The 14,077-nt window shown below is 41.1% G+C and overlaps 1 protein-coding gene across 6 annotated transcripts in view; it reads right to left on the bottom strand.

Moving 5' to 3' along the window:
* Nucleotides 1-14,077, bottom strand: part of INO80 (INO80 complex ATPase subunit) — a 174,984-nt gene that overhangs the window by 95,702 nt on the left and 65,205 nt on the right. For all 6 annotated transcript variants that reach the window (XM_066344251.1, XM_066344246.1, XM_066344245.1 and 3 more), the window contains 6 exons: nucleotides 13,778-13,981; nucleotides 10,709-10,904; nucleotides 9,356-9,423; nucleotides 6,796-7,005; nucleotides 6,023-6,103; nucleotides 4,556-4,651 (listed from right to left, as the gene is read on the bottom strand). In XM_066344251.1, coding sequence (XP_066200348.1) covers nucleotides 4,556-4,651; nucleotides 6,023-6,103; nucleotides 6,796-7,005; nucleotides 9,356-9,423; nucleotides 10,709-10,904; nucleotides 13,778-13,981 — 855 coding nt within the window. The remainder of the gene's footprint in view (nucleotides 1-4,555; nucleotides 4,652-6,022; nucleotides 6,104-6,795; nucleotides 7,006-9,355; nucleotides 9,424-10,708; nucleotides 10,905-13,777; nucleotides 13,982-14,077) is intronic.

The following is a 14,077-nucleotide window of genomic DNA, read 5'->3' as shown; positions in this document are numbered from 1 at the left end:
CATGACTTCAGGCGCTGAGGACAGCTCAGTTGTTCCTACTGTATCAGCTTCAGGCACTAAAAGTAGCTCGGTTGATTAAAGCATTGACCCCAGACATGGTTGCTGGTAAATCCCAGTCACAAGACACATGGGAGTTGGTCTCACTATCTCCCCTCCTCTCACTTAAAAAAAAAAGATAACGAAAATGTGACCCATCAAACCTTTGGGTGACTGTAGTCATGCTTAGAAAGCATAGAAAAAGCTGAAAACCAACAATCTAAGCTCCAATTCAAGATCAGAAAAATTTAAAAGTTTACCAAAGAAATAGACAAGAATAATAAAAAAATAAATAAATGAAATAGAAAACATACAGAGCCTGACCAGGCGGTAGCGCAGTGGATAGAGCATCGGACTGGGATGCGGAGGACCCAGGTTCGAGACCCCGAGGTCGCCAGCTTGAGCACGGGCTCATCTGGTTTGAGTAAGCTCACCAGCTTGGACCCAAGGTCGCTGGCTTGAGCAAGGGATTACTCAGTCTGCTGTAGCCCCACGGTCAGGGCACATATGAGAAAGCGATCAATGAACAACTAAGGAGTCGCAACAAAAAACTAATGATTGATGCTTCTCATCTCTCTCCGTTCCTGTCTGTCTATCCCTCTCTCTGACTCTCTCTGTCTCTGTGAAAAAACAAAAACATACAGAATTACCAATTTCAGGGATGAAAAGTGGTACATTAACTATAAAAAAACCCAGATTGGACCTAGCTGGTGGCTTAGGGTATACAGCATAGGCCTGGTGTATGGACACCCTGGGTTTAATTCCCAGTCAGGGCATAAAAGAGATGTAACCATCTACTTTTCTCTGCCTCCCTCTCTCCCCTCTCCCCCTCTTTTCTCCCACAGCCAGTGGCTTTATTGGTTCAAGCATGGCCACAGGTGCTGAGGAGAGCTTGGTTGGTCTGAGTGTGTCAGCCACAGACACTAAAAATAGCTCAGCCCCAGATGAGGTTGTTGGGTAAATCCTGGTCAGGGCACATGTGGGAGTCTGTCTTATTATCACCCCTCCTCAGTTAAAAAAATATATATAGATCATATTTCACAAAAAAAGGAGGAATTCAGAGGCACTGACCATACTAGAAGCATAAAGCAAGTGTTATTCAGATAATTGCCAAATAAAATAAGCTTTCAGATGTTATCACTATAGATCTAAGCATCGTTTGAATGTAACTATAAAGCTGAGCAGAGTCTACAGCTATGTTCTGTAGGGAAGTGAACATATTTCTGATAATCTAAAGAAGTAATACCTGTAGAAACAATGAGTTGATAGAGCAGAGATCATCAAACCTTTCCTGTAAATGGCCAGAGAGTAAATATTTCTGCTTTGCAGGCCATGTATTCTGTCACAACTACTAAACTCTGCTGTTGTAGTGAGAATTCAGCCATGAATAATACATTAACAAAAGAACATAACCATGTTCCAATACGTGTGATTTAAGTTTCATATATAATTTGTAATGAAGTATTTTTAATCAACAATTTAAAAATGTAAAAACTATTCCTAGCATACAATCTGTATAAAAACTACAGGTAGCAGATTCCTCAATAAGTTAAATACAGAATGACCTAGCAATTCTGCTCCTAAGTATATACCCAAAAGAACTGAAAAACAAGACAGGTGTTCAAACAAAAACCTGTACATGAATATTCATGCAGTGCTATTGACAATAACCAAAAGGTACTAGAAACAACACAAGTATCCATTAATAGATGAATGGATACACAAAGTAAGGTAAATCGAGATAATAAAATATTATTCAGTCATAAAAAGGAATGATGTACTGATACATCCTATGACACAGATAAACCCTGAAAACATTAAGTGGAAAGACACCAGATGTAAAAGTCCATATCTTGTATAATTAAAGTTATATGAAATATCCAGAAAAAGCAAATCCATGGAGACAGAAAGAAGATTTGTGGCAGTAAGAGTCTGTACAAAAGGGGTAATTAGAGAGTTACTGCTTAACTGGGAGTAAATTTCTGTTTGGGATGAAGAGAAGATTCTGCAACCAGATACCAGTGATCACTGCACCACAGTGTAAATGTACTTAATGCTACTTCATTGTACACTTTAAATTGGTATGTTTTTTTAAAAAAAATTTCTTCTTAAGTGAGAAGCAGAGAGACAGGCTCCTGCATGCAGCTAACTGGGATCCACCTGGCAGCCCACTAGGAAGCGATGCTCAACCCCTCTGGGGCTGTTGCTCTGTTGCAATCAGAGCCATTTTAGCATCTCTGAAGCAGAGGCCATGGTGCCATCCTCAGGGCCTGGGGCCAACTTGCTCCAGTGGAGCCTTGGCTGTGGGAGGGGAAGAGAGAGAGAGAGAGAGAGAGACGACAGACAGAAAGGAGAGGAGGAAGGTAGAGAAGCAGATAGTTGATTCTCTTGTGTGACCTGACCGGGAATCGAACCCAGGACATCCACACACCGGGCTGACACTCTACCACTAAGCTAACCAGCCAGGTCCTTAAATTGGTCTATTTCTTGTTATGTGTATTTTATCACAATTTTTAAAAACTGGGACAAACAAGTGGTAACTGGAATTGGCCCAAAGACTATATTTAAATGACCTGTAAACTACAATATCAAAAGGAAGCTCTACATGAATATAAAAGCTCAGTTTCAGGTATAGGTATAAGGCCAGGAGAGATAACTATGGCCTAAGAAGTACTACACCGCCATCAAGAAGGAAGTACTGAAAAAAAAAAAAAGAAGGAAGTACTGAAAACTTAAGTGGTTTGATGGAAAGTTTTAAGACTTAATTTCTAAATTCCTGGTTGTTCTACATGTACTGAACACCACCATTACCAACAATGGCAGAATAAAAGATGGGGAGCTCCATATTTCATATGACAAACAACTCTATAGAAAATATTCAATAAATTAATTGCCTTAGTTGATCTCCTCTTCTTTTTACAAAGTTAAAAATGAGTCAGTTAAGTTAAAAGCTATATACCTAATGTATTTGTCAAGTTTCTAAGTCTACAATTCAGTCACAAAGGTGGGCCACAGCCATAAAGGTGTCTCAAAGTAGAATATCCCAGACATATTCTTATTCCTTACAAAGCATATGACAGAAAAATACCTGCTTCCCATCTCCACCCTATCCTGTGTACCCTTTAAATTGCATGGAACCTGTGACTATTACGGAGACTCAAAATCAGAGAGATCATGTCAACAATCTCAATACATAATCATCATAAAATCCTCCTCACCATGCAACTTCATTATCATGACCGTATTTCCCCATGTATAAAACACCCCCATGTATAAGACGCACCTTAATTTTGGGCCCGAAATTTGAAAAAAAAATGTATTACATAAAGTTATTGAACTCAAGTTTTATTTATCATAAAATTCATACAACTCCTCATCACTGTCAAAACTCCCATCCATTAGCTTGTCTGCATCTGTGTCTGATGATGAATCACTGTCTTCAACAATAAGCGCAAAAACAAGTGCAAAAAAGCGGGAAATGCAAGTAAAAAGATCTACAATGACTGTATAAGATGCACCCAGGTTTTTTACCTCAAATTTTTTGGGGACAAGTACGTCTTAATCATGGGGAAATTTAGTATGTATATTCCTTAAGGACAGAACACATATTTAACTCATTTCCCCCCTTTTACCTGCAAACAATATAATAAACCCCATCCATTCTCTTATATTTCAAAAACTTTCCATAGTTAAACCCATTTAAGTCTTATCTATGTCTTATCCATCTTGATGCAATATACTTCCCTACTGATCACTTCTTATATCAATCTCAATTCTTTTCCTCTGAATGTTAAAATCAAATTTCACATTATCTACCTTAGACATTACCTTACCTACCTTAGTCCTAATTTAGACTAAGATTAAAGATGTGGCTTTGAGGATCAAGAAAACGGATAATTTATGAATATATGGGGGGAGGAAAAAGATGACAATGCCACAAATTTTAAGATATGTGCCCTGATGATGATTTGCCAAAAATCTACATTAACCTTTTGAGTAGTGAGTTTTTTTCATGCTTGCTGACCCCCGGGAGTGAGGTTTTTTTTTTTCAAAAAATGAAATTAGTTCTAGTTACAGTTTTATTAACTTAAAATCATGTTTGTTTGATAACCAATTTATGGGAACAAGAAGAACATAAATTTGCTTTTTTTAATGTTGCCATCATATATGTACGATCATACTCTGGGTGGTCAGTAGGCACGAGGACATACATGAACGTTCGTACTACTCAAACGGTTAAACCAGCAAGGTACATATTTTCTATTATGGTAGTTCGACCAAGAGCATCAATTCTCGTGGCCAATGTACAAAATCCTTCAAAATGGACTTCGGCTTTCTCAATCATGATGCATAAAGATGTAATATGCTCTCTTATTGCTCCCATTGTGACTTTAACAGGAACTGTATGCAAGTTACTTGAAAAAAATTTAAAAATTATTATGACTAATTAAATAAGCAAGGCAGCAAAATGTCAGAAACTTTAAAAAGCAATAGAATTTTCTGTTGGAGTGATTTTTACCTTGAATTTAGGAACAAATCTTGTAAACTCTTGATGCCAATTGTTAAGTGTAGAAGCAGGTGAAATTATTAAGAAAGGCCCCCAGATGTTCTCTCTCTGAAACAGAAAAACTGGGTTAGCCAACTGCAGGAAAACTGATGATACTTAAATTCAAAATTACAATTAATGACAAGAGCAAGTTAAGAATAGGAAGTACACTGTTAACAAGAGAAATGGTGTTTATCCACCATTATCTGCACAATCCACAATATTCTACATTAATAATTACATAGGAAGGAAGTTGCTCACACACACTTTGAGAAAAAATAGCAAGCTATTACTGCCATCCCCTGCCACCTCAAATAGGCCTTAAATTTGTACCTTTTTTTTTTTTTTTTTACAGAGACAGAGAATCAGAGAGAGGGATAGATAGGGACAGACAGACGGGAACGGAGAGAGATGAGAAGCATCAATCATTAGTTTTTCGTTGCGACACCTTAGTTGTTCATTGATTGCTTTCTCATATGTGCCTTGACTGGGGGCCTTCAGCAGATCGAGTAACCCCTTGCTCGAGCCAGCGACCTTGGGTCCAAGCTGGTGAGCTTTGTTCAAACCAGATGAACCCACGCTCAAGCTGGCGACCTCGGGGTCTTGAACCTGGGTCCTCCGCATCCCAGTCTGACGCTCTATCCATTGCGCCACCGCCTGGTCAGGCTAAATTTGTATCATTCACAAAGAAAGTACTTAGAACATATGGACTTGTATCTGTTACATTCCCCTATACTAGATGATCATAACAGTTTCACTATTATCTCTAATGGGTACAGAGCTTTTGCTTTTTTTCAAAATGCTTTTACACATATTTTCTCATTTAATTCTCACCTCAGAGAGTTAAGGTAAAGTCATGTCAAAGAAGTTACGTGGGCCCTGGCCGGTTGGCTCAGTGGTAGAGCGTCGGCCTGGTGTGCAGGGGACCCAGGTTCGATTCCCGGCCAGGGCACATAGGAGAAGAGCCCATCTGCTTCTCCACCCCCCGCCTCCTTCCTCTCTGTCTCTCTCTTCCCCTCCCTCAGCCAAGGCTCCATTGGAGCAAAGATGGCCCGGGCGCTGGGGATGGCTCCTTGGCCGCTGCCCCAGGCGCTAGAGTGGCTCTGGTCGCGGCAGAGCGATGCCCTGGAGGGGCAGAGCATCGCCCCCTGGTGGGCAGAGCGTCGCCCCTGGTGGGCGAGCCGGGTGGATCCCGGTCGGGCGCATGCGGGAGTCTGTCTGACTGTCTCTCCCCGTTTCCAGCTTCGGAAAAATACAAAAAAAAAAAAAAAAAAATATCCTTCACTACATTATGTCACTTTGTAAAGGCCCTGAAAGCAAGGAGCAAGTCCTACTTGGTATGCTACAGAACCTAACATAGTGCTTGATAATAGCTGATTCTCAACAGAAAATGAACCCAGGATCTAGAGGAAGAAAAATGGAAAGACAGCAACTACCCACCTCAGCCAGATGGGCCAGAAGGGCAATGCTCTGTACCGTTTTACCAAGGCCCATTTCATCTGCAAGAATGCCATTAATCCCCTAGGGGAAAAAACACACAGAGTCAATACCTCTCACATTCCATCATACAGGGTTCAACCTACTGTCAAAAAGAACTAACAAAAATGTTAAACTTGTTCAAACAAAAGTAACTAGAGATACCCAGCTTCAGCACCTTATCCACTGCTATAATGATTCCTTTTGCCAACTCCACAGCTATAACTGTGAATCACGAAGCCAATTTTTTAGCTAATGTAACCAAGGCACAAATGCAAACCATAAAGCTTACTAAGACCACCTAAGACAAACAATATATATGACACAAATCTTCTCCAATAAAATCTCCAGTTTAAAAATATAGAGATATCTTTTTGATTCTTGTCAAAGGATGAAGCTTTTTAATTTATTTATTTTTATTGATTTTAGAGAGACAGAGAGTGGAAGGGGGGTGGGAATAGAGAAAGACAAAGAGAGAGAAGAAAGCATTCATTTGTTGTTCCACTTACAGTTGTGTGTTCATTGGTTGCTTCCCTTGTTTGCCCTGACCAGGGATTGGTGTTCAGAACAATACTCTAACTGACTGACCTAACCGGCCAGGATCAGGACAAAGCTTTTAAAAGGAATGAAATCTAAAACATTACCCTGTGCTCATTTTACAATATGCTGAACCTGTGACCTAAGAAAAACAGGCAACAAGCAAAACAGAATGGGTATAACATAGTTCTAAAATTTACCTGTTCATAGAGATTTGCCAACCAATTCATGCCTTTCAGCTGATAACCTTTTAATTTGCCATTAAAAATTGTGGGCTGTGGAATATCTTCACCAGCGCGGATAGAAGGATTCGCCAGACTGTAACTCTCTCCGAAACCACTGCCAGACTTGTTTGCTGCTCGCAGAGCAGCTGCTCGGCTTTCTTTCGCATCTTCATCAAATGACCTTGTCTGGAAAATAAAAATGTATTAGAAAAAATATATAAGAAAATAAAATAAAACCCAAATAAAACTCACGACAACATATCTCTTTTGAGCTAATTTAGAACAAAATCTGATGATATAATCTGATAGTGTACTGTAAAATAATATATCATATTATATAAATAAAGCACATACTACTATTTTTAAATCAATTTAACAATTATATTAAAAATATGCTTTTGGCCCTGGCCGGTTGGCTCAGTGGTAGAGCGTCGGCCTGGCGTGTGGGAGTCCCGGGTTCGATTCCTGGCCAGGGCACACAGGAGAAGTGCCCATCTGCTTCTCCACTCCTCCCCCTCTCCTTCCTCTGTCTCTCTCTTCCCCTCCTGCAGCTAAGGCTCCATTGGAGCAGGGTTGGCCCAGGTGCTGAGGATGGCTCTATGGCCTCTGCCTCAGGCACTAGAATTGCTCTGGTTGCAACAGAGCATCGCCCCAGATGGGCAGAGCATCGCCCCCTGGTGTGCATGCCGGGTGGATCCCGGTCGGGCGCATGCGGGAGTCTGTCTGACTGCCTCCCCGTTTCCAACTTTAGAAAAAAACAACAACTTTTGATAGGCAGATACTTAGCCTTATATGTAATTACTTGCTTCATCAAAAAACTTATTAAAGTTTTGATATAAAATTTGGTTGGGGTTTGTGGAAAAAAGGTCAAGTCTGTATCTATCCTTGACTTGAATGCCACTGAAGTTTTATATGGGTTCCTATGCAATATATCGAACTGTGTTTTTTGTTTTCAACCTAACTGCAGTTTCTTTCTGGTTATATTTAAATTATGACTATATCATGAATAAGCAAATTATTACTGAAGTGAAAGAAGGTACTAATTTAGCAATTATCTTTTTTTTTTTCTTTTTTTTGGTATTTTTCTGAAGTGAGAAGCAGGGAGGCAGAGAGACAGACTCCCGCATGCGCCCAACCGGGATCCACCGGCATGCCCACCAGGGGGTGATGCTCTGCCCATCTGGGGCATTGCTCCATTGCAACCGGAGCCATTCTAGCACCTGAGGCAGAGGCCATGGAGCCATCCTCAGCGCCCAGGCTAACTCTGCTCCAATGGAGCCTTGGCTGCAGAAGGGGAAGAGAGAGATAGAGAGATAGAGAGAAAGGAGAGGGGAAAGGGTGGAGAAGCAGATGGGCACTTCTCCTATGTGCCCTAGCAGGGAATCAAACCTGAAACTTCCACACGCTGGGCCAACGCTGTACTGCTGAGCCAACTGGCCAGAACCTTAGCAGTTTTCTTAAAGGCATGGTATACCACTCTTAACAAGCAAGAATGTCATCTTTTCACTAAACAACCATGATGCATTTCCTACTGTTTCCCATGATCTCTCAAGAGGACAAAAAATATATATATATATGTATGTATGCATATATGCAATATATACAAAGTATCTTAGCTTCACTCAACACACTCCTGAAGTTTAAACAAATGAATGCTTATTTTCCATCTTTCCTCAAATACCTATAATATACACAGATTTGCCAATGTTTTTATTTTCTATTTTTTTATTGAGAGAGAGACAGAGACATAGAGACAGAGAGAGGGACAGACAGGGACAGACAGGAAGGGAGAGAGATGAGAAGCATCAATTCTTCAATGCGGCACCTTAGTTGTTCATTGAATGCTTTCTCACATGTGCCTTAACCAGGGTGGGGGGGGACTTCAGCTGAGTTAGTGACCCCTTGCTCAAGCCAGCGACCTAAGGTTTCAAGCCAGCGATCATGGGGTCACAACTATGATCCCACACTCAAGCCAGTGACCCCACGCTCAAACCAGCGACCTTGGGGTTTTGAACCTGGGACCTGCTCCCAGGCCGACGCTCTATCCACTGTGCTACCGCCTGGTCAGGTTCGCCAATGTTTTTATGAATTGAAAATATGAGTAAGTCTAAAAGAAGACCACCCAAGTAAAAGGTTGTGGGGTATTGCTAGGGCTCATCAGTTTATCTTTTCTTTCTTTTTTCTTTTTTTTTTTTTTTTACAGAGACAGAGAGAGAGAGGGATAGACAGGCACAGACAGACAGGAACAAAGAGAGATGAGAAGCATCAATCATCAGTTTTTTGTTGCGACACCTTAGTTGTTCATTGATTGCTTTCTCATATGTGCCTTGACTGGGGGCCTTCAGCAGACCGAGTAACCCCTTGCTCGAGCCAGTCACCTTGGGTCCAAGCTGGTGAGCTTTGCTCAAACCAGATGAGCCTGCGCTCAAGCTGGCGACCATGGAGTCTCGAACCTGGGTCCTTCCGCATCCCAGTCTGACGCTCTATCCACTGCGCCGCCACCTGGTCAGACTATCTTTTCATTTTTAAGACTCACCCTAGCTTGATGAATATGGTAAGCATTTTCAGCATTCTTCAGGGCCTGGGCTTTGAAATGGTTACTATCTGAAAAAGAAAATTTATAGATTATCTAACTCATAAATTGATCTCATTCAAAGATACAATTCAGGCCCTGGCCGGTTGGCTCAGCGGTAGAGCGTCGGCCTAGCGTGCGGAGGACCCGGGTTCAATTCCCGGCCAGGGCACACAGGAGAAGCGCCCATTTGCTTCTCCACCCCTCCGCCGTGCTTTCCTCTCTGTCTCTCTCTTCCCCTCCCGCAGCCGAGGCTCCATTGGAGCAAAAGATGGCCCGGGCGCTGGGGATGGCTCTGTGGCCTCTGCCTCAGGCGCTAGAGTGGCTCTGGTCGCAACATGGCGACGCCCAGGATGGGCAGAGCATCGCCCCCTGGTGGGCAGAGCATCGCCCCCGGTGGGCGTGCCGGGCGGATCCCGGACGGGCGCATGCGGGAGTCTGTCTGACTGTCTCTCCCTGTTTCCAGCTTCAGAAAAATGAAAAAAAAAAAAAAGATACAATTCACATCAACATGTCTGGATCCCTGATTCCCCCATTCTACTTATCCCTAGGTTCATAGAGAATGAGGGAGCAGAAAGGCTCAAATTACTTGTCAGAGGTAAGGACCTGGAAGTGGCACTGGAGGCAGAGGGCTGCCACAATCTCCAATAGCCAAAGCCAGCTCACAAAAATCTCCGGGACTGAGCTCCAATATTCCAATCCTGGGTTTCTGGCAGGAAGCAATGCCAAAGCCAGGAAAGCAAGACAATAAGGATTCAAAATTGTGATATATTTATACCTAGTAAAATTATTCCAAAAGAAGAAATACAGACACATGTAACCCCCAAGAGACCCTGAAGCTCCCTTATTCTCTTTTATTGTTAGCTCAACATGACCTTGATAACTATTCTGTGAAATTCCTCTCAAACTTCCTCCATTCCTCCCTCCCACGTGGTCACAAAAACACCAAAACTGAGCAGTTTCTTTCTCATGCTTAACTTGCATCACCAACAGCCTTTTTATGTGAGATGATGTTCTCTTCTGAGACATGTTCACCAAAGTCTCCTGATTTAGTACCTTCTATTTCTACTAACAAATAAAAACATATAAAATACTCCCAAACTTATAATATCATATAACCTGACCATTTCCTTTTGAAATTCTTTACTAAGTTATCTTATATGTTTGTTTGATAGAAACATTCACATTTTCCTACTCCAGTACAATAAATACACATTTACTAATCGATATTGCCTATCAGTCAAGACAAAACTTGCAAGAATTAACATGAAAAAATTGAGGGTATCTGCTTCCTCTAACTCCTGATTTAGGACTCACCATAATCCTCTTGTGTAATGTTAACTACCACCCCTCCACCAATGTCAATTTGTCTCTGGGTAGAACTGTCTTCCAGTTTCCTCAGGATCTCTTCCTGGATCCCATCATGACTCATGTCTCGTTTGCGACTCATAAAATGGGCATACAACTCTGTCTGAGTGATCAGGAAGTTCAATTTTCGCTGTTGCCTCTTGGCCTAAGTCAAAAAGTTGAAGTGAAAATACAGTCACATCATTAATCACATATATGAAGTAGTCAACAGAATTCACCAAACCTATATAGAATCGAGTTTGCATATAATTCCTTTACAAATTCTTTACCTTTAGAAATGTAAAAACTGCTAATGAATAATTTTATAATAACCAAGTCAATGGTACTAAAAGCAAATAAGTTTTGCTCTTCTTTATAATATAAAATCTTTTCTCCATTAGGCTTCTGTCTAAAATGTTTATTTCTTTACTGTATTACTTTTTTATAGTGGCACTACGATACCAACTAAATTCAAGCTACATATTTTATTTTATAACCTGGGTGGTAGATACATTTATATAGCTTCTTTCTTTTAAAAAAATGTAAACCTGTCAAAATCTCATCTTTATCACCAAAAGTCAAAGTGACTGGGAGCTATCATTGTAGGAGGTATCCAAGAAGCCAATCAAAGGAAGAAAATGCTCTCCGAAAACAATTTATAGTTTATCTGTGATAATGGCAGTTACAATATATGAATATAGACCACATAACACACACACAAACATACTTTTCTTAAATGTGAAAAGCTAAATTCAAAGTGCCTCTGAAATAACACAGTAAGGAAAATAATTACTGTCAATAAAATCATTCATTTAAATAAACAATAAAACAAGTAAAAAAATACTCCCAAAGACCAAATTATATGGAATATAGTATACACAATAAATACGAAACTAAAGTCATTATTTTTCATTAACTATTTCATAATAAAATTCCTATGAAGTGTATTTGATTTATCCTATGATCTACTCCAAAAGAAAACAGGCAATAATATAAGTAAAAAAGCCAAGAAAGAACACAAGTTCCAAAGTATGCCACATAAAATTTTTTCTTAGGGTTTTACAGCACTTGAGCCAGATTCAAATTTAAAAAAAATTGGAAAGAGTTTGAGAAAACAGTTTTCATAACAGATACAAATGCTCATGTTCCAAAGCTGAAGTACAGTCAAGAAAACCTTTCTAAATAAAAACAAAACAAAACAGTAATGTCTTTCACTTTAAAGAAGGCAACTACTACATGTTTAAATAAACAAGATAAATTAAAGGAACAATAAAGATCCATCAAAACAGATTTATTGGCCCTGGCCAGCTGACTCAGTGGTAGAACATCGACCCAGTGTATGGATGTCCCAGGTTTGATTCCTGGTCAGGGCACACAGGAGAAGTGACCATGTGGTTCTCCACCCCTCACCCTTTCCCTTCTCTCTCTCTTCCTTTCCCACAGCCATGGCTTGAATGGTTTGAGTGCATAGGCCCCAGACGCTGAGGATGGCTCCCTGGAGCCTCCGCCTTAGGCGCTAAAAATAGCTCATTTGAGTGCATGGCCCCAGATGGGCAGAGCATGGGCCCCAGATGGTGGTTGCCGGGTGGATCCTGGTCAGGGCACATGCAGGAATCTGTCTCTCTATCTCCCCTCCTCTCACTTGGAAAAAAAGAAAAAAACTGTTTTATTTTAAAAGTTCAGAGAAAAAGACAGGCAAGTCAACATAACCACAGGAAACTGTCATCAATTAGCTACCAACATAATTAAGAGAATCTCACAAACCTTTCAAAACTCTAAGATCTGTGACTAACCTCCTCCCCCTCCATTTTTTAGCAAGAGAGACAGAGAGAGGGACAGATAAGGACAGATACACAGGAAGGGAGAGAGATGAGAAGCATCAATTCTTTGTTGCAGCACCTTAATTGTTCACTGACTGCTTTCTCGTATATGCCTTGATGGTGGGGAGAGGGAGGGAGCTACAGCCGAGCCAGTGACCCCTTGCTCAAGCCAGCGACCTTGGGCTTCAAGCTAGAGACCATAGGGTCATGTCTATGATCCCATGCTCAAGCAAGCAACCCGGTGCTCTACCGGGATGAGCCCGCGCTCAAGCCAGATGAGCCCGCACTCAAGCCAGAAACCTTAAGGTTTTGAACCTGGGTCCTCTGCATCCCAGGCCAACGCTCTATCCACTGAGCCACTGCCCAGTCAGGCTGTGACTAACTCTTAAATGCCTCTAAACTCAGTAAGTATTCCCAACAGCATCAATGTTAACTAAGACATATGTTTACCTTGCATGCAAAGATACGAGTTACTCAGGGGACTTAAGAGAACTGGGTAAATCCATATTCAATCTCAAAGGCATGATAAAGGAGGGACAATCAAAATCTCAGGAGAAGCTCCAGTGCTCTGCTTTGGCAAGAGTACTACCTATACTGAAAGAAAACATCTAATCCTTCTCCAGACCTCAACTTTCCTTCTACTCATCCCAACTGGTTTATCAGTGGGAACACAGTAACTTTGTCCTCTTATTCTCTCCTCGTTTCCCTGAACAATATATTCAGCCTACATCAGGTGACATCAGACTTAACAAAGGTAGCATCTGCAAGTTAAAACAGCAAAATAGGTTGGGAGTGGGTCTTAGGAAACAGGCTAGTTGTCCATTGTCCCCATCTAGCCCTAAATTTGACAACCAGCCTCTATCTTCCAACAAATCAAAACTGTAGCCAGCTCTTGAAACCAAGACAAGATAAGCTGTAAGCTATTTTCTTTTATTTTTATTCATTTTTATTTTCTTTTTTGGCCTTCCAGAAATATACAAAGGAATAGGCTGCAAAGAATAGAAGAAATGAACATAGAAAGGAGAAGGCCAGGGAGAGGACCTTATTGAAAAAATAAGAACAGAATTGGTTTCCTGGACTAAAATCACTATCCTCAAAGTTAAGTCTTAAAACATTTTTACAAAATTTCATTGGTTAGATTTATAATTTATAAAGTGCAAACCAATCTCTTGATATGGCTACAGCAATTAGTTTTCAAAATTTTATGCTATTGTCCTACCTCTCGCATTTCCTCATCCAACTTCCGTTGCTCTAAGGCTTCCTTCTCAGCACGCTTACGGTGTTCTTTCTCCACCTTCTCATACTTCTTCCAGTATAGAAGCATCTCCTTGGTAAGGCGGCGGGCACGAGGCAAGGTCTCCTTACAGTTCTTCTGGGCCTGCAAGGCGGCTCGACGCACCTCCTTCATGCACTGGTGGGCGAGCTGCAGATGGCAATATTATCACAATGGAGGACCCAACAAGAGGCCAGTGATCCCTAAGCTCCAAACCACAGCACTACTCATTCTGTTCAGTGCACA

Source organism: Saccopteryx leptura, chromosome 6, assembly GCF_036850995.1.
Source record: "Saccopteryx leptura isolate mSacLep1 chromosome 6, mSacLep1_pri_phased_curated, whole genome shotgun sequence".
Taxonomy (NCBI): Eukaryota; Metazoa; Chordata; class Mammalia; order Chiroptera; family Emballonuridae; genus Saccopteryx; species Saccopteryx leptura.
The sequence above is the reverse complement of the archived record's forward strand: the minus strand, read 5'-3'. Positions and strand labels throughout refer to the sequence as shown.